General features: G+C 42.6%; 1 protein-coding gene across 4 annotated transcripts in view; it reads right to left on the reverse strand.

The window, feature by feature from the left end:
• The window catches only part of LOC122772307 (transcription initiation factor TFIID subunit 4-like), a 75,670-nt gene extending 48,714 nt beyond the window's left edge, over positions 1-26,956 (reverse strand). Inside the window, exons 1-10 of one of the 4 annotated variants that reach the window (XM_044030240.1) lie at positions 25,565-26,956; positions 22,515-22,681; positions 16,728-16,781; positions 15,410-15,562; positions 14,725-14,847; positions 14,222-14,311; positions 12,926-13,129; positions 8,968-9,043; positions 7,775-7,889; positions 1,864-2,033 (exon numbers count right to left, since the gene is read on the reverse strand). In XM_044030240.1, coding sequence (XP_043886175.1) covers positions 1,864-2,033; positions 7,775-7,889; positions 8,968-9,043; positions 12,926-13,129; positions 14,222-14,311; positions 14,725-14,847; positions 15,410-15,562; positions 16,728-16,781; positions 22,515-22,681; positions 25,565-26,912 — 2,500 coding nt within the window. In that variant the 5' untranslated portion in view covers positions 26,913-26,956. Of the gene's footprint in view, positions 1-1,863; positions 2,034-7,774; positions 7,890-8,967; positions 9,044-12,925; positions 13,130-14,221; positions 14,312-14,724; positions 14,848-15,409; positions 15,563-16,631; positions 16,782-22,514; positions 22,682-25,564 lie in introns of all 4 variants that reach the window. The other 3 variants (XM_044030239.1, XM_044030242.1, XM_044030241.1) reach the window with 3 other exon arrangements.
• Positions 26,957-27,341: the final 385 nt, after the last annotated feature.

The following is a 27,341-nucleotide window of genomic DNA, read 5'->3' on the forward strand; positions in this document are numbered from 1 at the left end:
TACTGTTTATGTTTTGGTCAGTCGCCCCCGACCACCGCCACTACCCCAATAACGAGCTTGTAGCTCTTTGACACATGCGAACACTAACACTAACACTAACACGATGTGCTACATGTATGTATGAAGCACTTTCTTTGTTTATTCTCTTCTATGTTTCAGGTCATAAAATTTTACTCTTTTGGGAAATTTCCAGGAGCATGACGATCCTGCGTCTGATCTCTTGCCCGTGTGTGTGTGTGTGTGTGTGTGGACCATCATTGCTTTGAGGAGTTTTTCTAGAGAACTCCAGCTGTGTCTGTGTTCTGGTTCCTGAAATGTAGGGGTGAAGTGCTCAGGACAAGCCTAGAGGGGGTATGAGGGGAGAGAGGGAGACACGAGTGTTAGTTTGGAGTGGATGAAATAAGAGAGGAGCAAAAAGAAGACGCGGCACACTTCACAGGGGACTGAGGGAAGTAGAGTGGGCACGGGGGTTAAACAGGATACAGTCACACTTACTTTTATTACCACATTGTATTTTTTTACTGTATTGTTTTCACTATGTGCTCTGTAATGTCTTCTGTGCTGTTCTTGGTGTAGCGTATAATCTAGCACAAAGCATATTTTCCTCTGTGATTAATGCTGCTGTGCATTGTACAAGGTCTGTACAACAGACAATAGGTGAAAACAAGATGAAGTTTTCACTAATTTTAATCTTAAAAAAATGGAAATAAAATGTTAATTATTACCCTATGACTGAGTGCTACCTGAGGTCAAGGGAAAAATATGCAGGTCCAGTGAAACTGATAAGAGGAGCAGCTGAGACTTTCTGATAGAGTGGAGGTGGCAGGGCGAGGGAGCCTCCCTCCGACTGCTGTCATCTGGGAGCATGGAGAGGCCAATCACTGACACAACAAAGCTGCATACCTGCCACTTCCCCAGCAGGGGGAGCCCTAGCCTCCTGCCCTGCGTCATGCTGTGTGCACCCCTGAGGATAAATTCATATCTTTTAACATCCCCTCTACCCCAAGGTGACGGGATAACAACCATGCTAAGAGTCCACATAACAAAACATGACCTGCAGGTCTCTGTGCTGCACTAAAGATACTTTAATTGAGATAAAAACAAGATCTCGGCGGCAGACTCCCCATGGAAGTGGAATTACTCTGTGTGTTTTTTCATTAGCTACACAGGAACAAAATGTTAGGTGCTGGTTACTTTAGAGTAATCACCCTCAATATATAGTTCCACAGGTTATACTGTGCAGCCAGAGCTGGGAGTATATTTCAAGTAATAAATTTGACTGCTGGTAGTGATGTGTGTGTGTGGGGGGGGGAGAAGGAAAACAAGTTTTCTGTGTCTGTATAGATGGGCACATGCAGCACTGTGTGCAGTGTCAAGATCTACTAAAAAGAAATCTTCTCGCCAAGTCTCATCCTTCTAAACTCAGTCCCTTTAGTCCAGAGGACAATCTGACAGCCAGCCTTCAAAAGACAAACCCATAAAGTATTTATGTGTGCGCCTGGGGTCCAGTGAATTCAGACAGCCACCGAAGAATTCATTAAAGGTGGTGAAAGAATTGTTAGGCCTTATCAAATTTAAACCAAGGCCAAACAAGAAACACACTATAAACACAGACACAACATGTTCCTGACACAAGAGACAACAGATGCCCCCAACTGTGGATTGTTTTTTTGTTTTTGTTTTTTTTTAAAAATGGAGGACGAGGGTAAATTGAGATGACATCAAGATTCTTCCTGCTGCTGCTGCTGCAAGTACCACATTGTCTTCCAAGGGAACAGCATTTCCTAAACGCAGCTAGGAATATCGAACTCTTCAAATGACAAAACTGGCAGTGCACGCGCTGTACATTACATAATGCCATACCTGCTTCCAGAATTCGTCGGTGTAGCAATCCCGGATGAAGAAAGGCCTCGTCCTTACACGAGCGTATATGCGTTCCCACCAGGTCTGAGTTGGTGGCGAGTATTCTCGCACTCTCCTCGTTCAGATTCACCCCAGCCATGGAGGCCACATCATTAATGTCATCATCGTCCCTGAAACATCAAAGATGGGTTGTGAGCAAAATAGGTCAAATGAAAATACTGTATTCCTACAATAGAACGGTCCAAGTGTAGTAGTTATTGATTTTATTTACGTATTTATCAACTGTGATGTGTGTAACTAACTATATATTCATTCATGCCTTTGCAGAAAGAAGACCAGGGTTTGTGACCCAGTCAGAGCAACTTTCTGCATGTTCTCCCTGTGTGTGCGTAGGTTTTCTCCAGGGTTCTCCGGTTTCCTCCCACAGTCCAAAAACATGCAGATTTAGGGATTAGGCAAATTGTACACTCCAAATTGACTGTAGGTGTGAGAGTGGATGGTTTTTTGTCTCTGTGGCCCTGTGATGGACTCAGTATTCACGTTCTAGTCCTAATATTATCATAATGTATATTCCTTAAGAATACGTGTTGCGTATAGTGTTTTATTCATGAGTATTTTCTTGGATTAAACTGTTGATTGGTTAGGTCATAATGGCACAGAATTCCCATTCCAGGGCCTGTTTGTGTCAACAATCAAAGAGGCAGGGAGATGAAGAGCATTAGGACGGGGTCTAGCTTGGCAAGGAAGCTCCTGAGGATTGGCACTGAGCTGTGATGAATCTAGCTATACTCTAATGTCAGCAAATGCTATTTACAACCTACTTAGACACACTGCAATGTATAATTCCCTTGAGGTTCTGGTCATTTCTCCCAGATATAACGCTGGTTTCCATATCATTCATATGAGCAAAGGAATATAAGAGGTAAACATGCAGATCATTTCAGTCAACAAGGTCCCCACACCCTTTCAAAAAAGGGAGTAACTTTCTTTGTGAGCTGTCACAAAGACAAATTCCTTCACAATTATTGTACTTGGCAAGTAATGACTCGGATTCTGGCCTGAATTAGCAGAGCAGTGATGTGTTGTGCTTACAGGACTGGCCCAGAGCAAGCAGCAGATTTTCTGAGTGGCTTTGACAGAGGGAACAAAGAACCACAGAACACACACAGAGTGGCCTCTCGCCACTCACTGGCTCACCTCCATAGTCATTTACGTCCACGCCACTGTTGTTGGTTGCGACAGATGTCATGTGCACGTGTTGTGTTTGCTTTCGTGTATGTATGCGTGTGTGTGCGCAGTGCGGGGCCCTGAGTTCTGCCCGAGAGCTGGCACACACCATCAGCCATCTCCACTGTGCCGAGGTCCTCCTGCTCCTTGGTGCTGCCACAGAAAGCCGATATGAAAGCTGACATCACGGCAGGAGGTTGACAAAGACGATTAGAGCAGCTCCCTGAACCTCGCACACCTCGACCTTCTCCCCTGTTTTCCTCCTCTCTTCAGTCTAATTATGACTTGCCTTCACATAAGAGGATCTCCACAACAACACAAGCATGGATATATAGGATTATACCCTGCACCCTGCTGCACCTCAGGCTGTGCAACTTTCGTCATCACGTCCTTGTGGATAACTTGAAGTGTCTTGAAAGGAAACATGCCCGAGGCCATGTTCACTCAGGCAAAAAAGTAGCTGCAACTTCCACAGCTTAAAACTGTCTGCGTGGCTAATGTAGATGATTGATTACACAAGATCCCTTAAAACTAAAGCATTATGCAATATCACCAGTAGTCATCTGTATGTAATACAGTATTGGAGCTGTGCAAAGAACAGAAAGGCCTTAAAAATGACCATAAAATAAAACATTCCTATTTTGGTGGAGCAAATGGAACATCACATGGTTTTACTTTACTCAAACACAATGAGAAGAGTCTGAGAACCTCAAAAAAGAATGTGCTTATCTCTCGGTTTGAGAGACAACAAACACTCAACATGTTCTTTTTGGACAGATCTATTACAGCTGACCAATGCAGGTTATCTTAGATGATCTGAATAAAAATATTCTCAGGGGGTAATCGGGTTACATGTTCTGACTTAATGCACAATATTAACTGTAGTTTGCCATAATTAGCAAATTCATTCTTGAGTTAAGGTCAAACACATGTTTTGGTCTTTCACCATAAAATTCTAATTAGCTCATACTTGGGTCTAAGAAAACTTTTGTGACAAATTTGAAGATATTCTTTGAGGATATTCCCGAGATTTGACATAGGCGATGAGATGAGAAATGGATGGAAAATATAATACGATACGACACGACACAAAAAATCTTATTGTCCCTGAGGGGGAAATTTGTCTTTGACTCATGCTGCACTTTTGCACGTACAAATATTGTGCATTGCACATTGCCTGTGGTAAAAATACCATGAGTCCTCAACCAGCACGGTATAAAATTTGATGGAAATAGGTACAATTAATTTTTGAAAAGGTTGGGTTTACAGTGGGCGACTTTATATGATCTGCCAGAGGGCAAGAGCTTGTTGCTGGAGGCACTGAAACACCAAAAGAGTTTTTTTTTAAAATACGAAACATGAGCGTCAGTGTATTAAATTCTAGGCATATTATTTACATTGATTGGCATGGCTACAACTCAATTCCTGGGACAAAACTAAACGTTGCGTCCTTTTTGCCAGTCTGGATGTATAGGTATTCAGAAAGTACTTTAGTCTGAGATGTTATGAACAGTAGGGACAAATGCACGGAGCCATAAAACATTAACAGTTATCCAAGAAGAAAATTAAGAGTCATAACTTCTTTTTCTTTGAAGGGCGGAATATCGCTCACATCAAATCAGAGCCGACAACAGGTCTGACATTAAAAGGAGGGAATGAGATATGAAATGCAAAACCCTTCTGACTATACCTCTGCACTAATAAAGCAGAGATGTAATTAGCTTCCTCAGACGCAAATGAGCAGTGGATTGGGTTGGCCTGAGGACATGGGAGCCGGCAGTCACAGGAATACATATGCATGTCTTTTTCATATCAAGCTTGTGTCTTAGTGAGGGCACGCCTCAGGTGGTGGGAGGCCTCCGCTTACCATTTATAGATTATGTGTGAACATGTGGATAGGTGCAGGTATATCCAGAGCTCTAGTGTACACCATCACAATCGCCACATCCCTATGGGTAAAGGTCTCTTTACCCAGGTGGGAGGGACTTGATTAATCTCCTTCACACTCACACTCAGGCCTGTGCAGGCATGTTGTGCCCACACAAGAAAACATGGACCAATAAAGCTTTCCACAGAGCAGCCTGGGGTTCACTGGGCACCTGATGGGATTATGTGCTCAGGAACAAAACGGATGGCAGCACTGGGGTCAATAACCTCGTAAAACATTATAAATTCAATGTATATATTAATAATTTAAAAGACAACTGCCTGGGTGTGAGGCAGCTGATGTTCTTGCCGATGAAGGCACGGGCTTTGATGTGGCCATTATTAACACCACATTAACATTTCTGCCATTCCTATTTACCATTGAGGCGATTCCATCCTCCTTCTTCTTCATCTTCAGTTTTATCGTAGCACTGCAGCCTATTCGGAACATACTCTATATTATAGCCATAATTTTGTGGCTGCCATGTCTTCAAGTCACATCACATAGCAATTTACAGAGCAACAATGGATTCAACCACACAGAATAATTTCACTTTGCTGGTAAATGGTGGAAAAAAGCTGGTTAACTTTTATCATCCACTTTGACTAACTATTTTTGTTCCTTATAGTACATGTACAGTGCGTTTGCCTATGAATATGCAAGTGCTGGGTGTGTGTGTGTGTGTGTGTTTATGTGCGCAGATTTGTGTCCACCACGCAGGACAGGGCTGGATTCGAGGGGCCGAGGCTGAGCTCAGAGGTTGGCAGAGGGCTGAGGGCCTCGACTGGCTCGCCTGTGATTACAGCGGATGTTGAGTGTTTACAGAGAAATGAGGAAAGGAGGGGGCATCAGAGACAGCTGCTTTCACTCTGTACTGTAAACTTCACACACACACACGCACACACACACACACACACACAAACACACACACACACACAAACACACACACACACTGACACAAGCACTTACACAGATGGCTGTAGCTGCACTGGAAACCCCACAAGCCCTGCAGTGTGTATGTGTGTGTTTGTGCTACAGCTGGCCTGCTGGGACCAGTGGCTCAGAGTGACAGCCACACACACACACACATATCAGTCCCAAACTACAGTTGAACATGCACAGTGCAGGCTGGGTGGGAGACTCTGATGGAGGCTGACTGACCAGGCCCGCCCGTGGAGTTATTTTTTCTTTTTTCTTTCTTGCTTATATTCACTTGATCATTTTGCAATAGTTTCTCTTTCTTTGTATCTTAAACTTCGTTTCTGGTCAAGAACTTCTCAACATTTGGTCAACAAGGATATTTCATAACTAAAATCAGCCTCGACTTACCAATATGGGCCTGGTACTTTCAAAAATGTGTTTTGTAATAGCATCCAACACATCCCCTTCTAAAACTGAACTCTGTTCCAACATGTTTATATCCTCGGGATAGAAAAACAACAGCAAACCATAAGCAGCGCAGGAAGTAGAAGAAACGAAGACGTTTCAGACGCCAGCAACCACCAAAGGTCCAGCTAAAACCTTCGTGCTGTTCGCTCTGATAGAAGTGTATACTAAAAATAGAAATAATAATAAAGTAGTGGTGTTTAACCCACGGTGAAAATGTATCTCTCATTATACATTAAATAATATCAATATCAAGTTCAACCACATATTTGACTTAAGTGAAGTGGCTTGTTCAACACACAAGTGCAGACCAGGTAAACCCCATTAAGTACCACATGGTTGCAATGCTTTTCCTGTGACAGTGGTGCTGTGCGTTATTGGGTTTATATTGAAACCAGCGAGATTGTGTGTGATGAGGGCCACTGTGATCACTGCAGGGGGAAAAAGGTCGGCAGTAACAAGCAAGCCTGACAGCTTAATTACCAACGCAGCTAAAGATTTATTGGTTTATCAATCAGAGCCCCTGGCATTGCCTTTCCCCTGAGGAGATGGAGGCCATTACAATGAACCCGTTGGCCCATGTGACCTAAACTCTTCTTGCCTTCGCACGGTCTCATGGGCGAAATCACAAAACCCAGCTCCTGCCGTCAGTGCACGTACAGTGTACATATATATATATATATATATGTATATATATATACAATCTTAGGACATCACATAACACTGCATGTTCATGTGCACCCAAGCGCTGGGACACAAACACAGATGAACAGAGGCTTATATGGAACCATCACACAACATACACACGAGCATGTACACAAAAATACAAAACATGGACCACAAAGGCCAGCATGTGGGCAACAAACCTTTCATGTTTTGAGACAAAAGCCCAGCTGAAGCTGAGACATAACCAAGGGAGAGAGAGAGGGGGGAGAAAGAGAGAAAGAGCGAGAGAGCGAGGCTGCAGGCTAAATACCGTATGGTTGACTTAACCAAAAAGGTATTTTCAGAACCGCATCCAGAATTCCCAGCCATCTGGACACAATTAACTTATTTCTAAATTAAGATTTTGCTCATTTCTAATCCTGTCGATGAGTTGTGACACTAACACAAGGAGGGCAATTGTGAGGGGGGGGATCTATTGGCTGGTCCTGTGTTGCTATGTGGTGGACGCAGAAAGAAAAGACCACCGATCAACCAGCCAGGCAGGCAGGCAGCCAGGTGACCAGGCAAGCAACTGGGATAAACACTCACAGCCTTAGCTGAGAGTGTAGCCTGTAGTCATACAAGGCATCTTAGTGAAATGCTGCCCCCATGTGATGACTCCTAGGAACAACAGGTGCTTGATACTGAATGACTGGTCTCCTGTACCTGAAAGAGCCTCCTCCGGGGTCGTTGAGCTTGTTTTTCTGATTCCCAGAGACCTGAACAGCCAAGCCCATGGGGCTTTTCCCTGCTTGGATAACAGCTCCCTTCCCCATTATGCCTGTTAAGGTAAGATAACAACAAAACAGAAAAAGGAAAACATTAAACAAAACAGGGAAAGCAGTAATGTTATCACTGAAGTGTCCCTTTCTGTCAGTGTCAAACATCCTCCTGTCTGACGACTACTTTCAACTGTCTCCGTTTTCCTCACAGGCTCAAAATGTTTTTTTTTCGGGGGGGAAGTGGTACTGTCACTCTCCCCAGATTGGTGCGGAGAGCATTGCTCTGTCAATATCACTGTGCTTTACCAGCTCTCCTTACACTCCTAAACCGCATCCTGCTCTGAGACACATTTTCCAGAGAGGCACAAGGACTGCCAGAGAGAATTTAAACTTGATTTTAACAGGCATGTTCCTCGCCAAGAGGCAAAGAAAAGTATTTTTAGAACTATCCCCGCATTCCAATTTATGGGCATAAAACAACCTACAGATTCTGCACTGCAGGCGATCTTCGTGAAGGGGGAAGATCAAATTTGTATGCACCGCCGATCATACACACACACACACACACACACACACACAGGTACAAAAACATGCAGACACTACATACGCACACCACCTGAGAGCACAGCTCTCTTTGGGGAGTGTTACGACCGGTTGGTGTTGGGGCGATATTTGTGGGCTTCTGTGGGAAGAGTGTTTGTGAATCAGTGTGAGTAAGCAGCAGCACAAATGTTTGAGCAGGCTTCATAACCAGACAGGGGGGGTAAAAACAACCTGTTCTCTGTGGCTCCTGACTGTTTGCACATCTCACAGCCTCCTGAGTAGACAGTTAGAGATGCACTCTTGGTTATCTTCTCTTGGACCCGTTTCATTAGCTCATTTATTCAACCACAACATCAGGCTTAGTATGTAAAGTTTTGAAATATCTCTCACTGAAAAATGAAGAAATTCAGACCAGATACAGGACAAAAATGGACCAAATCTCCCTGCCTTGGTTTTGTCTTTTCTCTGAACCTGGATTGAACCGTTCAATTTTCTGCACAATAAAAGACATGAGTGCCTTAAACAAATAGTGTACATGTAACTGATTTCAGGAGACTCAATCAAAAGTGCTGGCAAGGCCTGCAGATGTCCTACCTTGTGTTCTGACAGACTGTGTGATCACCACAGGCATCCGCACCTGGCCACCAACAGCACTCGCTGTCTTAACACCCTAAGGAAGCAGGGAAATGAAATAAATAAACAAATAAATAAACAAACAAACAAACAAACATAGATTGTCTACTTTAATAAAGCATTTCAAAGAAAGACACAATTCGACAGTGTATGAGGGGAGATTAAAAAAGTATGAAATTGCCCGTCTGCTCGAGAATTTCATGACTGGCTGAGTTCTTGCACAATCCCCAAGAGAAATTTGTTCAAGGAAAAACTAACTTTTGTCAGTTTGTGATGCGGGGACAACCTTGTCAAGAGCAACTACGCTTTTACGCTTTTTTATTCTTCACTGTAGCATAATAATAATAGGAGGGATAGATAGCAGAATTAGATGCTGAATAAATGCGGGGATGATGAATTCTACATTGGATATCCTCGCACACTGTACTGACAATGTGGATATCAATTTAAATGCACAACGGGGATGAATTTCTGTCACCGTGTGTGACCTACATTTGTGTGCATTTTCAGATAAGACAAAGGCAATAAGAAGTCAAGACTGACGTGAAAAAGTAGTTTAGTTGAAGAAGTATAAGTAGAAGAAGAAGAAGAAGAAGCAGAGGGGGGTGAGGGGCTGTGCTGGGCTATTAGAGTCACTTCCTTCCCTGGTAGCAGCCACTGGCTGAGCCTCGGGCTCAGCCATCCATTTGTACCAGTTTGCTTCTTGCTGCATATTTTTCAGCCTTGTTTTCCATTCCCTGACACATGCTATATTACTGTTCAAGCTACGGAAAAAAAGACAGAGGCCATTTTTCCCAGAGATCCACTGCAGGGGCCTGTGAGAATAGCAGGGGAAGAGGGAAGAATACATTCAGCACAGGCAGAGATAGCAAGCACCTCTGGCCACCTGATGACACAGTTGAGAGAGAGAGAGAGGGGGGGGGATAACAGGTAAGGAAGTTTAGGATTCTAGTGGTAAATGAAAGAGAATAAAAACTAAACCCTCTCTTTTTTTGTGACACGTTATTCTTAAGAGTGAAATTAAATGCAAGATGTTTTAATTACTGTTTGGAAGGTTTGTCAAAGAGCAGCACTTCCATATGTAGTAAAGCCATGTTTGCTTGTGCTGTGAACTGATGATGTACATGTCTGACTGAAGAAGCTGCTGCCAATCACCTCTGTCGCTCCAAAGTGATCACACTCACTTTGTTAATGTGGTAATGTATATAGAGTATATGTGTCAGGGCTTATGTAACTGGTCACTGAAAACATGTTGGTCCATATATAAATGTCAGGGAAAAAAATGTTGATCAGTGTTTTGTTTTTGCTTTTAAACCTGGAATTGATGTTCTCAAATGTCTTGTTTCGTCCACAAACCAAAATGATTCAGTTTTAATGATTTCTTTTTTTATATGGAGCAAAGAACCCAGAAAAAGATTAATCAATCTTGAAATCAAGATGGTTGACAATTAAATTAATTAGTTATGATTAACTAATAAATAATAATTACTAAGAAGTAATAATTCATTAATCGAATAATCGTTGCAGCACTAACAACAGGACACAACATTTAATCACAGGTATCTGGAGCTGAAAAATACAGTATTTCACATTATGATTAGATTCTAATCATAATTTGAATTTTTCTTGTGGGGGCGGTTCTAGCCCACGAGCCATATGTTTGACACCCCTGCATTAAGGTCTACTTACAACTCTCCCAATTCATCCATTGTTATATCATGTCCATTAATCCCATATATAATTTACCCTGAGGATGTGTAAGGGCCACTGTCATTTAGTTTTTAACCAGATTATTGTATAACGTGTTCTTCGGCAAGACATTGCTTATCCAAAATAATATTAGATTTTCTATTTTCTTGTACTTTAAACTGTTTACAAAAACATCTGCAGTGTTGTATCCTATAGTGAGGTTAGTGTAATTATAGAGGAAACCTTAAATAATACAGCTCTACAGTACAGTACTGATAACATAAGATCTTTTTTTAGGCCTAATACAGTGATGTAGCTGTCTAGTTTCAAAAATGTGCCAGGAGCGATCATTTACTGATGTCTTGTGTGGTAGCTTATGCTGGTATGTGTTCATGTGTGTGTGTGTGTGTGTGTGCGTAAGAAAGAAAGAGAGAGACCAGCGGCATTTTCTGGTCATAGACTGCGGCCGCCCCATTGCTTTAAAATTGACCTGGGGCTGACCTAGTTACCTCACTTCACCCTTTCCACGGTTAACAGCAGTGAAGAGGGGGGAGAGAGAGAGAGAGAGAGGGAGGGAGATGAGATGTGAGAGTGAGTGGGAGAAGCTGTTGGAGAGATGTGGAGAGCAGTGAAGTGAGGGCAAGGGGACAGAAAAAGCAAAAGAGGGAACCTGAGAAAGACAATTGGGATGGAGAGAAGGAAGGAGGGGCAAAAGTGAGACTAATTAGACAGAGTGGCAGAGAGGAAATGTAAAAGAGTAGCCTCAGCTCGCCCACCCGTGTCTGAAGCAGACCAACCTGAGTCTGACCGCACTTGAACCCGACACAGGGTTGTCACATGATGTTCAGTGTGCACGCACGCACACACACACACGCACACACACATACACACACACACAGGGAGCATACACAGCCTAGGGGTGGGACAAATATTGATACAGCAATATTTAGCACATGGCTAGCACTGTTGCCTCACAGCACGAAGGTTTCTGGTTTGTGTCCCGGTTCGAGCCTTTCTGTGTGCATGTTCTCCCTGTGTGTGTGTGTGTGTGTGTGTGTGTGTGTGTGTGTGTGTGTGGGTTTTCTCCGGGTTCTCCAGTTTCCTCCCACATGTCCAAAAACATGCGGCGGTTAACTGAAAAATCTAAATAGTCCGCCTTTTGCCCTATGTCAGCAGGGATTGGCACCAGCAGCGATAGATGCAGGATAAAACGGTAGACGGTGAATGAATGTTTCTGTTTATGAATTATGCACTCAACATACACGTACATACGACTCATATTAACCTCTGGGAATAGGACAATCAGACTCCGCTCTGGCCGTTTCACTGTCTTGACATGTTATCATTATCAGGGGCATTGTATCACGTATTGTGCTGCGAGTTAACCTGTGATTCTGAACTGTGACACACACAGACACCCACGGTAATGTGGGTGCGACAGGTGAGGCTGGTAAGTGTCCAGTGCTGGAGCCTGACCATTACCAGGTCTTACTTCAGCTCTAGCCTCCTTAGTGATGCTCGCCTACGAGCCTCTATTTGGTTACCCATTTTCTAACAATTTTGATCAAACCACAACATTTCTTTCTGCTTTTCTGCTTTCTGTTTTGTTCATGGGTTTTAATGATTTTTGAACTGAAAACATTGATTGCATTTGTTATTCCTCTGTTTCTCACTTCTTAGTTATACAGTTTAGTGTAGTGCAGTTTTTCTAATCGACGATCGCATTGTGAACATGAGTGAACAATTATAATCAAGATGCCTTTGAGCCAAGTGCTTGACCACCGTCCGCTTTGATCAATGGACTTGAGCAGAGGCCAGTGGCATAGTTTAGTGAAACTGAGCATCTCCAAGATGAGAATATGTCAAGGGCTTATGTGTGTCTGTGTCTCATTAAAGTACTTAGCAAGATTTTCCCCTTTTTTTGAGGACAAAAAGTATTTCTGCATGAGTGTGTGTGTCCCATTCGTCTCTTTTTCTTTTTGGGAGTGCAGATCCACAGTGAGTGTAAGCTTGGTGTGATTCTACCTAGGAACAGTAAATCAAATGAGACACAGCTATATTTTGTATGTTCTTTTCTGTACTTTACTGGAATTATTGACGAATATAAGTCACTCTTTAATTCAATTAGATCTTGTGATTAAATAAAATAGTCTCCTTCACATTGACAGTATTTAATGTGGTACAAGTGGCCACACTGGGGTCTGTTCCAGCGGGACCCTTCCATACATACCATGGCAGCTGCATGTCCATGCGTCCCGGTGGGTAGCACACTGGCACCCGGAGTGGTGCTGACGCTGTTAGTGTGGCGTATGTGGACAGCTGGACCAGTCACGATGGCAGGAGGGACACCACCGGGTGCTGGTTTGACTCCCTGCTGCGGGGTCAGGGAGTGCTGACTATTCAGCAAAGACAGCCTCAAGGCCGGGAGGCTCTTCTGTTGACAGGGAGAGAGAAGCCAGAGTTTATAGTCATAGAGCAAAACAGACATGCATGAGAAAACACCAAACACAGCTGCAGAAGCAAACAGTGTTGTGGTCACTGGCTAAGTCTGTGTTATGTTATTACAAAGGCATGGCCACAGATGCTTGTCCATTTCTTTTTTTTGGATTTATAAACTGGAAAAAGTATGATTCTACCCTTAAACTTCATTTCTAGATCATTTACATATGGTGTGTGTAATATGTATACTTCATACATAAAACACACCGTATGTGTTAGTTTTGCCACTGGGGTCTCTCAATCTAAACAATAGAAGGAGACCTAGTTTGATGACTTCCTGAAGCAGCGTGGAATCATGGGATTTGTTATCAGATCGTCGGGGGACGAACACACAGCAAATGGCAAGGACTTGTTGTGATCTAGTATCGATGAATGCGCAAAATAAGAGGGAGAACACAAACGACAACACACTGTTTAACAGGTGGTACAGAATATTTCCTTCCTCACTTTGATATTCCATCGAGGGTTTGCCACGGGGATTGAAAGGTGTCATGTACGGTCGTGCACAAATTTGGTTGCACTTTCAATATGTGCTTTACGGTAGACGCTGAGGTCAGCAGAAGTCACACAGCTTGCGGCGTGTAACGCACAGAGGACTCAGGAAAATATGTAGGCGAGTTGAATGCGTGTGCGCTGCTGTACATGTGGCCTGTTCTGGTGTTCGCTAATTGACAAGTTCTGCAAAGCCTCCATAGTCATTTCACAACAGCAGAGACAGGTAGAGCAGATGATGTTTAAAAGTACACTGCTCAGAAAATATAAAACTTTACTTTTGATGCCTTCAGGTTCCGTACAAAATATACAAAAAGACAGACTTTTGACTTAAGCAGCCTAACACTGCATGACTGTATGTGTTTGGAGCTGGGTTGGGCAGTCAGGCACCTGTGACACTCCATTTTGTGGGGGCAGAGGTCATATCAGAGGTGTGTGTTTTTACGGGCATCAGGGAAATATTTGAGAGGGGCAGCTTAAGAAGCCAGGTGGGTGTGGATCACAGGGAGAAAGGTCTTTAAAGCAAGAAGCCCACCTTGAGGAAGGGCACCAGGTAAGGCTGTGGAGATGACTTGAGCTCGGCCTGCAGTCGGCTGGTGAACTCTTCCGGTTCAATCTTAGCATCCTGTTTGGTGGTGAAGGGGAAAGTATTAACATGGTTAGTGAAACACACACTGAACACAGAGACATGAAACCCCATGACTGGTGCAGATGATCGGCTACTCATCTGCCATCTGGGCTCCACTCATGAATAATAGCTCTGCATATTGAAAATTCATGATAGACAAAAAAAGAGAAAATTGGAAAAGTTGCATGCTGCCATCTAGAGGTTTAAAATATTAAATGCATTAAACCACTGAAGTCACACAATTTGACATCACTGAGTGCAAACAGCTAAGATAAGGAGAACACACATTTAGATGTTTCAGGAATAGTGTTGTTGTGCAACTGTTCACACATTTACCTGAATACAAATCTGTGATGTTTACTGAATATGAATATAATATGTTTCTTGTTTGGTTGGTTTTCGAAGCTCACCAGCAGGTCTTGAACCAGAGCCTTGACATTCTTCGATGTCTCGGGGGACGGAGAATTGTGAGACGCCAGCTTGATTAGTGTGGCCAGGAAATTCTTGCACTTCTTCACATTTTCCTGCATTTCCTATGAGAATAAAATAAAGCCAAAAACAATGCTCTAACTCCATCAATGCTGTATTTTCTTAACAAATACTTAAAGTGCATAAACATAAGAGAACAAAATGATTGGACTGATGGAGCTGAAGAGCATCTGTTCACAGTGCACACTTGTTGCCATGTAATCATTGCAGTCACATAAATCATAGCATCTGTCCATTAAACCTGCCAATGGCAACTAACTGTAGCCTCTATAAGATCTCACCTACTTGGTTGTGAAGCTCAGTGTGCATTTTAATATCTTGTACCTGTATTTATGGGTGTATGTCCATGTTTCTGACTGTGAACATGATGAATTTGTGTCTTTACGTCCACATCTTAATGTCTGTGGGTTAGCATGCACTCGTGTGAGTGGAAGAATGTTAAGTTGTGAGGACATTTGTCCACAGACAGTTGTGTGAGGCTGTGGATCTGGAGAGCTGAGCTTGTGACACAAACAGCCTGCTGGCAGCTGTGACAGTACCCACACCCCTGAGCTGTGGAGAGCGGGAGGTGGAGGAGGGTGAGAGAGAGAGAGAGAGAGAACGGACCTGGGACACAATAGAGGCTGCAGGGGATGCCGCAATGCCTGTCTGTGCAGGCTGCACTGGCTGGGAGGCAGCCTGGGCTGGGGTCTGGGGGGCCATAACCACGGGGGTCTGCTGCGGAGCCGTCACAGCAATGGCCGGTGCCACAGGGCCCTTCTGGGAGAGCAAAGAAGAGACAGAGAGATAAACAGGACGTGACGCTTCGCTCACAGCAAGGCCACAGAGAACAGGAGGCAGGCGCCACAGCACTCCTGTCACATCTGGTGTCCTGACTTCAGTGGACATTGCTTAGCAGACAAGGAGGAGAAGAGGAAGGTGGTGACAAGAGAGTGGCTGGGAATGACAAGATACTATACAGACATTTCATAATAAATGCATACCTAAAAGAAGCTTCAATCATCTTATCAAGACATTTTAGTGTGGCATGTTTTTCATAAAAACACACTGAGTCGCTACCAACCGGACTTGAAGTTTCAAGCTACCGACTCAATGTGTTTTGGATGACGATGACACATAAATCACAACTAGCGATCTCTAAAGCTGAAAGCCTCATGACTCTCTTTCGGACTTCCCAGGGTCTCTTCTTCACACTTAAATAAAATGCATCTTATGTGATAAAATCATTAACCACACAGTTCTAAATGCAGCTGTAAATGATGCGGGTTTGGTCACTCTTAAGCCACATACATTAGGGCGACTGTGGCTCAGGAGGTAGAGAGGGTTTCTAACACAACGTGAACAAGGAACACCAAACAGTCACAGTATATTTTCTGTTACAAAGAAAGATCCTGGTTTGCCCACTGATAAATACAAATACAAGCAAAGATACTGTATTAAATCTGCAGTGATTTTCAGCTGTGTGTCATAACAGTGCTCTGCACACACTGAAAGTCTTGATAGGACACGCTGAACCCAATCAGAGCCTCCCAGATCTTTATGTATAGTCAGGAGAGTTCAAATTTAAGCATTCATAATTGGCGTCAGTTGATTAATAATTCATTTATCAGCTGATAATTACTTAAAATAACAAAAATGCATCATATACAGTATTTCTCATGTGCAATAGAAAAACCCATATCAGTCAACCTGTAGTGTTATTTTCAGGTGGCAGGAATCTGGGATATTATTCCCATTATTCTCAGAAAATAACCAAGGCATGACAATATATCTTGACATCATTTTTTTCTTAAAGCTTTGGAGGCAGAGGACAAAAAGCAAGTCTCACTGGGCGGAGCGCAGGACAGGAGGAGGAGGAAGAAGAAGAGGAAGAGGAGGAAGTCTGGAGGGCAGGGCTGGAAGGAGTGGGAGAGGGAGATGGTACCATTTTGGCCGGGGTCAAAGAACACTGCCTGGTGGTCTGTGAGGTCACTGGAGACTGCAGGAGAGAAAAAGAACAGCCGAGAGAGAGAGAGAGAGAGAGAGACAAAGAGAAGAAAAAGAAGGAAGAAGGAAACAGGGAGCATAAAGCATAAGAGGAAGTGAGTCCACAAGAGAGAGAACAGGGGAGATGAACGATGACAAGGTCTCTCAAAGGAGACAATAAAAGAAAAACAGTGAAGGTGAGGCAGTGTCAGTTTCAAGGTGAAGGAAAGAGTGAGGAGCAAGTGAATGGAGTGCAGAGAAAATACAGGGTCTGCATAAGACAGAGAGCAAAGAGAAAGAAAAAAAAGAAGAAAGAGAGTGGCAGCATGTTGGTGAAGGAGGAGGAGGTCGGGAGCAAAAAAACTGCATGTTCACATTCACCTGTTGCTGCAAAGAGTAACATTGGATTAAATTGAAAACAAAGGAGAAAAATGATTACGTTTTTAACGCTTGCCCAAATATACAGTAGATTTTATCATTTAGTAAGTAAGTAAGTAATTTAGTTATTTAGCACAGCAGATGTCTGATTGGCTAAAAACCATAGGTAGCTTAGGAAATTAAGACAATTTTCACAGCATTATTTTATATAATTTAGCAATGTCTTTATATGTGCTGTATTTATTCTCTAACACAACTTGTGATCATGAATACACTCATTCCTGAAGACAAAACAATTACCTTACCCTATGACATCTTAATTCTACTGCCTATAATCAAGTTATTTATTATCAAGTTATTAACATTGGGGCCCCTGCTCAATGTTAACCATAAATATACTGTACAGACCAATGATTATTTTGCTGTGATGAAATAAAATGTATGTTCATGTTTTAAAACAATATTTTTTCCAGTCATCATCATCAGACATCATAATAATTAACAATAAAGCACAAGAACCAATCTACAAAGGATCTGACGTTGTCCGAGACAAGAAGTCTGACTGACAGCAAAGAGAACTTTGGTAAAACTAACAAGATCAACACTGTGTGTGCAGTCAATTACGTTTAATCATTACAACTAAGATGATAAGCTCCCTGTTTCAGCCTTTTATTGACAAAACATTTGCATAGTAGTGTCTATATCAGGCTTGGCCACTGCACCATTTAATTAAGAGAATCTCCGACACTACTGACTAACAAGAGAATGATGACTAATTACAACAGTAAAGATTTAGTACAAATAGATCAGGGCATACAGTAGGTATTTGCACATGTACAGTATGATTCCAGTCCTCCCAGTGGAATTATGCACTTTTTGAGTGGACCCTGGAATTTGTCAGGTTATTCTATTTGCATTTCAAGGCCAGAAAGCAAATGGGAAATCTATGGGTGGTCAGTGAGTGTCCACTACCACACAGACACACAGACACTCACATACACACTACCTGGGGGCTGATATCACGTCCATTTGCCAGGACAATTCAAGAGAGCCTCTGCCCCCAAACTATGGCACTGAGCCCTCACTTCAGACAGGCCAAAGCGATCATGCACACATTCACACACAGACAAATCAAAACATACAAGAAGAGGAGTGTGGAGGTAAAGAGGAGAAAAACATATGATGATAGAAGAAGAGTGCCCACCCCCCCCCACCCTCCCAAAAAAAGTTTTACGGAATCTAAAAGAATGTTGCACTGCGCCAAGGAGTTAGGGGAAGTGGGTGTATGAGAGATGGAGGATGAGGGGATAAAGGGGGGGGTAAGAGCTACAGGGTGCATCCTACCGCCAGCCATGCCTTTCTCTTATTCACTCTCGCTCCCTCTCACGCACACACACACACACACACACACAGACAGACACACTCAAGAACCAAAGCCTTGTTAGCTTTTTAAAATAATCAGGCAGTTGGATGATGAATGATTTAACAGGTATGGAAGGAAGGAAGCTCAGGATGCCTTCCGCTTCTTCCCTCAGGGTCATAGGAAGAGTGACAGGCCGACAGAGGGGTTGAGCTCTGGGAATAAACACCATTCCCTTTCATTTCCCTGTTCCTGCTTTTCCTGTCGAGATGGCACTGCCGTGGCCCTGCTACAGTGTCATCAGTGTGACTGTGAGTGGCAATGACAATCTGCAAGTCTTTTATTGTTTTTGAGAGACGTTCATACTGGATACAGGTTGGCTGACTTTGAGAGCAGGGGTAAGTGTGTGTGTGTGTATGTGTGTGTGTGTGTGTGTGTGTGTCATGTAACTAGTGGGGATTTGATTGTCTGTGAAGGTGGCGGGCTGCTGTGGGGCCTGGAACAATGAGTGACCATTAATTGTCTGTGAAAGATTTTAGCCAACTGTTAAACCTGTCATAAGCTTAAATCATGTTTTTTATACAGTGGAATAATCAGGGTAATTCAATAACGTTTCCATTAATGGAACATTTGAGTTACACACCCTCTAATATATGATGGCTGTACCAATCACTACCATGGTATACCAACATTAATCAAGTGCACACACTGTTATAGAGCTTTTAACATTTAATAGCACAACAGGTGTCATATTTAATTCTGTTCACTGAAATTAATTGAATTACTCTTTTCATACATATAAGTAGAAACAGTTCCTCTTACTCAGAACAGTAGACTGAAATACAGAGATACAGCAAAATGATGTCTGGTCCAACTAGAAGAGACAATGAAATGCTGCCCTCTGCTGTCACTCTTTTGTCCTTGCAGTTGGTGTCACGGTGAACAGGTGCCAAAGATATTTGGGTGGCACCTTTATTCCAAACTCAAGAGGCCAGAACAAAGAACTTAAACAAATAAACATGCAAGATTAAATTGAGGACACAATATAGCCTCCAGCATTTACAAGCTACTCACATCATAATGAGTAGTAAACTGCCTGAGTGTTCTTTTCCTGATTCAGGAGCAGGAGGTTCAGTAAAGTGCAACAAATATTCACCTCAAGTTAAGCTGTGTTTTCTTTAACAGGGACAGAGACAAATAGGACAGTGTCTTAAACAGTCTATAGAAGAATTATTATTGTCAGGATTCAAGAGTTAATTTGTGCATTGATTAACCATTTTAAAGCAAATGCCTCCTTTGTTGACTAGTTCCGGCTCAACAATCTAATTGCTTTGTGGCCTGTGATAGTTCAGTAAATATCTGAATGGACACAAATTCATTCATTTCATTCTTTTATGTTAATTTAATCAGTCAGTACATCAATTGGATGTGAATATAAGTACTGGTTACAGTCCAATCTGACATAATGTCAGCTATTTAAACCAAAATGCTGAATTCCAATTTATGATATACTAAAAGATGATCAAAACAATTCGACTTCCGAGTCAATTTTTACCATCCACAATGTTCAAAGGCACATCGACACTCACAAAAAATACTTTACCTTATACCTTAACTATAACATTCACCTCAAACACAGTATACAGTTTATTAATACTGTAAAATCTGAGATCAATGAGGGAGCCAAGCATAGTAACATTAAGATTTTGTAATCAGAGGAAATATTAGGATGTGCGCAAGTGGCACATTTAAATGGTGCATCTATATCACAGTCACGTCACTGACGTTTCACTTTTCATACTAAATTACACTGAAACACATTATCAAGAGCAATTAAGGTGTGCACCCACCAGCACAAGCTCAGGTTTTTACATGACAGATGTATCCACAGGTAATAATAAGCAAATTCCAATTAATGTTTCAGTAGCTCATTAAATTTTGATGAGCGTACCCCATGGAGCCATTTAAAAAGCCCTGAGACATTAGTTCGCCTATTAATCTCAGTTTAATCTATAGACAAAAATAATCAAGAATATTCATCCATTATAATTACACAGTTAAAAATATTAATCACATCCCAATTAGGGTCCAAAATGAAGCTGTTCATTTAATGAGGTCCTGCCCACTTCGTTTCAACTGTACAAATTCACAGATAATCAGATCGAATTTCTCTTCCTTTGTCAGTCGAGTTAGTTTTGACAAATGTAATATTCGTCAGCTGCGACACAGCAGCAACGGCTAAAATGCAATCTATGGAGCATCTATTTTATGTCCACTAAAAGTGCTTGTTTTTTACAACGAATGGCTCAAGTTGAAAATAAGTGATGTTCTTTTGATTTTTTTTTTTTTTACCAGTTATTTCAGTAGTTTGTAAACTTTTTTTTTCCTGTTGCACTGATGCTTCCCCAACTTAGACTCTGTCCCGTCTGTCGCATTTTCCTTCTCATGTGTTATTCTGCAGCCTAACCTCCATTTTTGCTGTTATGCTGATGACATGCAGCGCTATGTCCCCGTCTCTGGCTCCCATTCACTGTTGGATGCAACAACATTTCTTGATGATAAGATAAACAGAAAAACAGGCGACAGGCTAAAATACCTGAAACGAGCACATATAGCGGTGTTCTTCATTTACTGGTTTCAGCTCCAGGTTCTCAGCAGCAAATTAATAACACATGTGGGCAAGGTATCCATCCTAAATATTTAGGAGCAGTGCAGAATAGCATGTAATAGCTATTTTTATAGACTGGAGGGACACATCCAGTGTACTCCTCGTGCCAGAGTTGTGGTAGGAAGGGCATCCAGTGCAAATCATTTGCCAAATCAAATATGCCGATCACTAAAAACAATACTGCCATACCGGATTGACCGAGACCCGCCTTTACAATGACCGCCATTGTTGCTATTGACCAACAGGATGCCGATGGAAACTGTGCTACTGTTGGCCAAAGAGAAAGGAAGGGGAGGGTGGGAGTGAGAGTAGTAGGGACCTTAAATGTAGGCACTTTGACTGGCATATGGTGAGAGCTGGCTGGTCTGATGGAGAGAGGGAAGGTAGATGTGTTGCGTGTGCAAGAGACCAGGTGGAAGGTAAGTATGCCTAACATGGCATGTTGGTGAAGGGAACAGAGGTTATGAGGAGGTGTTAGGTAGGTATGGGGTTAAGGAGAGAAATAAGGAAGAACAGATGGCCGTGGAGTCTGCAAAAAGGATGGAAATGGCTGTGGTAAATATGTATTTAATAGGAAGAGGGAGGAGCACAGGGGTGACCTATAAGAGTGGAGAGGATTATGCTCACAGGAAGATAGGAGATAGGAGACTGCAAAGTAATGCCAGGGGAGAGTGAGGCTAGGGAGCATCAGGTGGTAGTCTGCAGGATAACTATGGAAACCAAGAGGAGGAAGCGAGTGAAGGCAGAGCTGAAGGATCAAATGGTGGAAGCTGTTCAGGGAAGAGTCATGACAAGCTCTGAGAGGTAGTGAGAAGTTACCAGATGACTGGGAAAGTACAGCTAATGTGGTGAGGGATACAGCCAAGAGAACGTTTGGTGTTTCTTCTGGACAAAGGAAAGAAGATAAGGAAACTTAATGGTGGAACAAGGAACTAGTGGACCGATGTAAATCTGAGAAATAATAATGTCTTCATTTTTCAAAAGATATTAGATATTCATTAATTCATTCTCATTTTCAAATACTGCTGTGTTGTGATTACAGCTGATCCCAACAGCAGCCTTCTGCTTAATTTCTTACTCGACAAAAATGAGTAGGACAAAAATAAGGAAACCCTACATCTGATTCACAAAACAAAGGGTTCTTGTTTGTAACTGACATTCAATTTCTGCATAGTGTATTTAGTGTGTGTTTCCGTACCAAAAAACTCCTCAACCTGTCTCATAACTCTTTATCTGTCTGTATGGAAACATTACATGAGCAGGAATATTGTCAGTCACAACCATACTAATGGAAGTCTGCAGGTGATCGCCGTCGTGTGAGTGGTGTGGCAGAGCCTCACCTGTGGCGTTGTTACTTTGAAGGATGTTCCTGTGGTGGGGGTGGCAGGTCGGGGAGAAATGCTGTTCTGGGCCTGAGCCTGAGCCTGAGCTTGAGCCTGAACTTGAGCCAATGCCTGCTGAGGAACCATGACGAGCTGGCCCAACTCTGTACGCACCAACACCATTCCTGAAGAACAACAGGGGAAACTCATTACAGGGAACACTGTTGCTTTGTGCCACATTTTTTTTACCACATACCACAAGTTGAAATGACTACACATAACATTCTTTTCTTTTTTTTGGTCTGGTAGATGGCCATGGTATAGGTGGGGGAACACGCTCTGTGGAATTGTGATGCAGAGCAGAACATTATTTTCCAATCTGTTTTGAGTACAACAGGGCAAATATCATTGCGTGTTTAAATGCACTAAATTACCATATGAAGATCAAAACCTTGAGCTTATTACAGAGTTGCTCTAACGTTCTAGTACCGCGTTTAGGAAGCAGCTCTTCTCAGATTAAAAATGCAGCCATTTTGACACATTTGTTTATCTGTACAAAATGTGCATAATATGAAATGGACCTGGTCAATAGAAAGGTCAATAGCACATACTGCTTTTTACTATATGACTGAAACTAGAGAACACAAACCTCGACTAAGGTCACGCAGTAAAATTTGTTTTTAAAAAAATGTTGAATCCAAATCAGTCTCCAGTTCACCTGACAATATTTTCAACTGCCCGTGCATCTGTGAATACATGGAATATATGATTCAACTGGATGGTGCCCTGTTTATAAGGTTCACAATCATTTGCAAAGATTGAAAAGTGACAGCATGGTAACATTACAGTGCTTTACTGTATGTGAAGGTCCCTATAAACCACCTAAGACACAGAAAAAAGTTTGGAATAAGTTTGGAAAGGGTTTTTTTCAAGTTTGGAGAGGACATTATTCCAGACCTGCAATATCCTGACATCGTCAACTTCCAGATTAACTTCTCTTTATTTTACTCCAGAGAGTCACTGAAAGTTTACAAGAGCCTGGAGGGAAACAAACAGACACAATCTGGCTTTGTGACCAGCCACTGTCACTGTCACTAGCAACGGGCAATGTAATGCAAATAATGCTGCGTTAACGTTGAGTGAATAACGCTCGCTGTGTGCACGTTTCATAGCAGTGACTTTTTATACCACCTGAGAAAATATGGAGGTCTCGAAGTAACACCATTTTCACCAGTATTAAAATATGGTGGCGTACATAGGCCGAGCAAAGTGAGCTACGGACTTCTTACAGGAGGCAGATTTTATTCCCAATGAAAGAACTCTTCCTCACATATAATTCAGACACTGGTATAGCGAAATAAGGTGACGCTAATTATTCTATTATTCTATTCTTATTACTCTATATATACAGAGGGCATTACCTTGGTTGTGTGACATCAGCTATCGGAAATCTATAAAACACTATGTGTATACTGCGTCATTCATCTGAAAACGGGCTGAGTGAGGAAGTGTTTGTGTGTATACAGTGGCAGCACAGGGGCGGGGAGGTGCAATAAGCATTTATCCTGATCAGTAAATTTCACTTCTGAAACATTTTGTGGGCACATTTTTGTGTTTTCAGTCATATTCCAATCTGTTTGCAGCAACATCGCTGTCACCAGACTACACAAGATCTAAACACCACCATACAGAGACACACTGTGCCAGTCGTATGTTGGTTGATGGGCTTAATCAGCAATGTGTGAACTCATATTCCAATGTTACAATCTACCGAATTTGATCTCATTTTACATCGTTTCACCATTTTCTCCAGGTTTTGTCACTTTCTTCATTATTACATTTTTACAAAAATAAATAGAAAAAAATAGAAAACACTGAGGGCAGACAAAAACTGAATCACACTGACAACTTAAAGCAGCACTATATAACTTTGGCTGGACATGTCGTCACTGATGCAAACATGTCACGATGAAAGCAGTTGATCACCTTTAAACCTTTATAACTGACATCAGTGCAGCATTACTCTTAATCATGCTGGGTCTGATTCGGGCAGTTTGAGTCTCTGACGATTATTTAAGGTCCAGTGTGTAAGAATTAGTGACATCTAAGGGCGACACTGCAGACTGTATGAAAGTACAGTTGAGAACTCCTCTACTCAAATCAGAGAAAGTGGCTGTTTGCAAATCAAAAAGGTTCTTGTTCAATTCTGTTTGCGTAATTCGCTTCTGATTCAAAACACAAAACGCAGACTCTGGCTGATTTAGGTGTTCGGGCAGCGAAAGATAGAAGCCTCCCTAAAGAAAGGCCCTGGCCTAAATAATATAGTATCGGCTTATTATAAGGCTATGGAAACAAAAACCAAAAAAATATTTTCAAGTTCTAAGAATTACAGAAATGTTGCGTCATCTAAAGGTAAAACTGCAGAGTGCAACAAATAGAGGACTCCTATTTAAGCCATCCTTTGTAAAGTGTGTCAGGAATCTATGGTGACCTTCACATACCAGACAGGCTGTAAACATTCGTCACAACTCTCCCCACTTTTCTACTCTGTCTCTCTTTGTTGGCATATGCATTGATTGTATGTGGACGTAACTACATATAAAAGGCTTATTCTAAAGTTATGAAAAATGTAATTACATATGTATCTATATTTCAAAGCAACTGTACACATTTACAAATACACTGATAGGAAGTTAATTTGATTTCTGCCAGTGAACCCTCTTAAAATATCACACACTTTAAAGTGATCAAACTCTTACACAAGCATAGTTATGGGCAATATTTTCAATTTCAGGCAATAAACCCTCCTAAATGTGACCATGAACATTCAAGTTACACACTTTTCAACAAACTTTTGATGCTAGGAAAGAGTTTCAGGTGCAATGTGGGAATGAAAGAGGCGTAAATCTCCATAATACCATTCAGTGAGCCGTCACAATGATTCTAAGACTGTTATTTTAAGGTTTAGGAAAGGTTGCATAGTGTTGCTTTAACCCTGGAGTCCGTTCATATACCACAGGTGTAAACAGCACCTTATTCCATCACCCCCATGCCCCTGCAAACCTTACCCGGTGGGATGGTAAACCCCGGGGGCAGCTGAATGGTAGTCTGCTGCTGTGGTGGTCTGACAATTAGCTGGGGGGCTACAATCCTTTGAGGAGCTGTGAGTCCAGGACGAGGTTGAGACTGTGCTGATGTGGCCACAGCAGGTGTTGGAGAGGGAGCTGGGGGTCTGACCATACTAACAGTGGTGGTCACTGATGTACTCTGACCACATACAGATGTAGTTGACACCGCTGTGACACAAGCGGTGGCTGTGGCAGAGCTCAGGGGCTGGGTTATGGTTGTGGTGGTTGGAGCTGCAGCTGTGGTGGTTGTTGGTGGTGGTGTGACAACAGAGGGTGTAGAGGCAACACTGTTTATTACAGAGTAGACAGTGTCAGACTGAATTGACATTCCAATTTGTGACTGACAATCATCTGTTCTGGAAGCCCCAGTGTCTGTGACAGGTTTGCTATGGTTCTCCTGTGGACCTGGGGAGGTGGTGGGTCCTACCCGGGCACCTTGCTGGACCAAGGCTGAGACACTGGTGCCGGTGCCGTTCTGGGTTATACTAGCTACAATGTGACGTGGGAGTCTATGCAGAGCAATAGTGGGGGTTCCCCGGTCCAGAGCAATAGCCGACTGACCTACAGGCAGGCTGGCGTTGGACACGGTGAAAGTAGAGGTGTTAATGGAGGATGTGGCTGAAGTAGAGTTTGGTGTAGTTACACTAGGGTCGACGGAGGCGGGGGTTTCGGGTACCCCTGTGTTGCTGTTCCTCCTCGTCGTTACAGACGCGCCGTTAAAACTCTTTATCCGAGCCGAAGCGGTCCTCCGCGGCGTGTTGATGCGTTTTCTGGCTGGGTTGGCTTCTGTCGACGTCTCACCGGATCCCAGGGAAGTCTTGAAGCCGCGACTGCAGGTGGTGCTGATGCTGGCTGCCGGAGACGCCAAAGTTGACATACCAGGTGCAGCCAGTGTTGTGATGGATGCTCCATGTGATGCTGCGTTGACAGAGGCAGCCGAAGTGGTAGAGGGTTCGCCAAAAGACGGGCTGCAGCCCAGAGAATGAGGTGTGACAGCTTTATCCGGGTTAGGGTCTTTAGAAGTGATCTCCTGGTGTATCTCAGGTTTATTACGCCGTCCTTGTTGTTGTTGTTCTAGTGTTGTGGTGCCCACTGGAGCTGGTAGTGTTTTTCCTAAGAGATGGTTAGCGGGGGCCACTGAGCCAGCGCCTCCGTTTTCGTCCGTTTTACCCGATGGGTTGCTTTGGCCAGCCAGCTCTGACTCTAATGAGCCCACTAGGTCGCTCACAGCTTTTTCATCCACGTCTGAAAAGAGCATATCTTCCAGGGGGTCGGAGGCGCCCGCCATCTCTGCTCACCGATAGCCGTCTTGTTTTATTTTATTTTTCTTACAGTGCGCCTGCGTGTTACTAGGCATTGTGGGAATAAATCTGACGTCATGAGACTAGGAGGGGCGGGTAGTCTGTATTCATGAATTTAATGTTTTTTCTCGAGTCTAATTCAGTAAAGAACTGTTGGTTTTAAGAATGTAAGTACAATGTAGTAACATCCAAGATATGGTAGCAGGTCCAGGCTGGGTTTGTTTCTTTAATTCTATACCACCCTTCTATATCTATACTTATATATGTGTTTGTGTGTTTACTATCAAGAACCTTTATACAATAAAATACTTTTTAAGTGTGTGTGCAATAACTAGTACTTTTATAATATGTTCATTAACTGGAACATTGCGGATACTTTTAAAGAGTGTGTGCAGGAACTACTAGTTTTTATAATA

The sequence above is a fragment of the Solea senegalensis genome, linkage group LG7 (assembly GCF_019176455.1).
Source record: "Solea senegalensis isolate Sse05_10M linkage group LG7, IFAPA_SoseM_1, whole genome shotgun sequence".
Taxonomy (NCBI): Eukaryota; Metazoa; Chordata; class Actinopteri; order Pleuronectiformes; family Soleidae; genus Solea; species Solea senegalensis.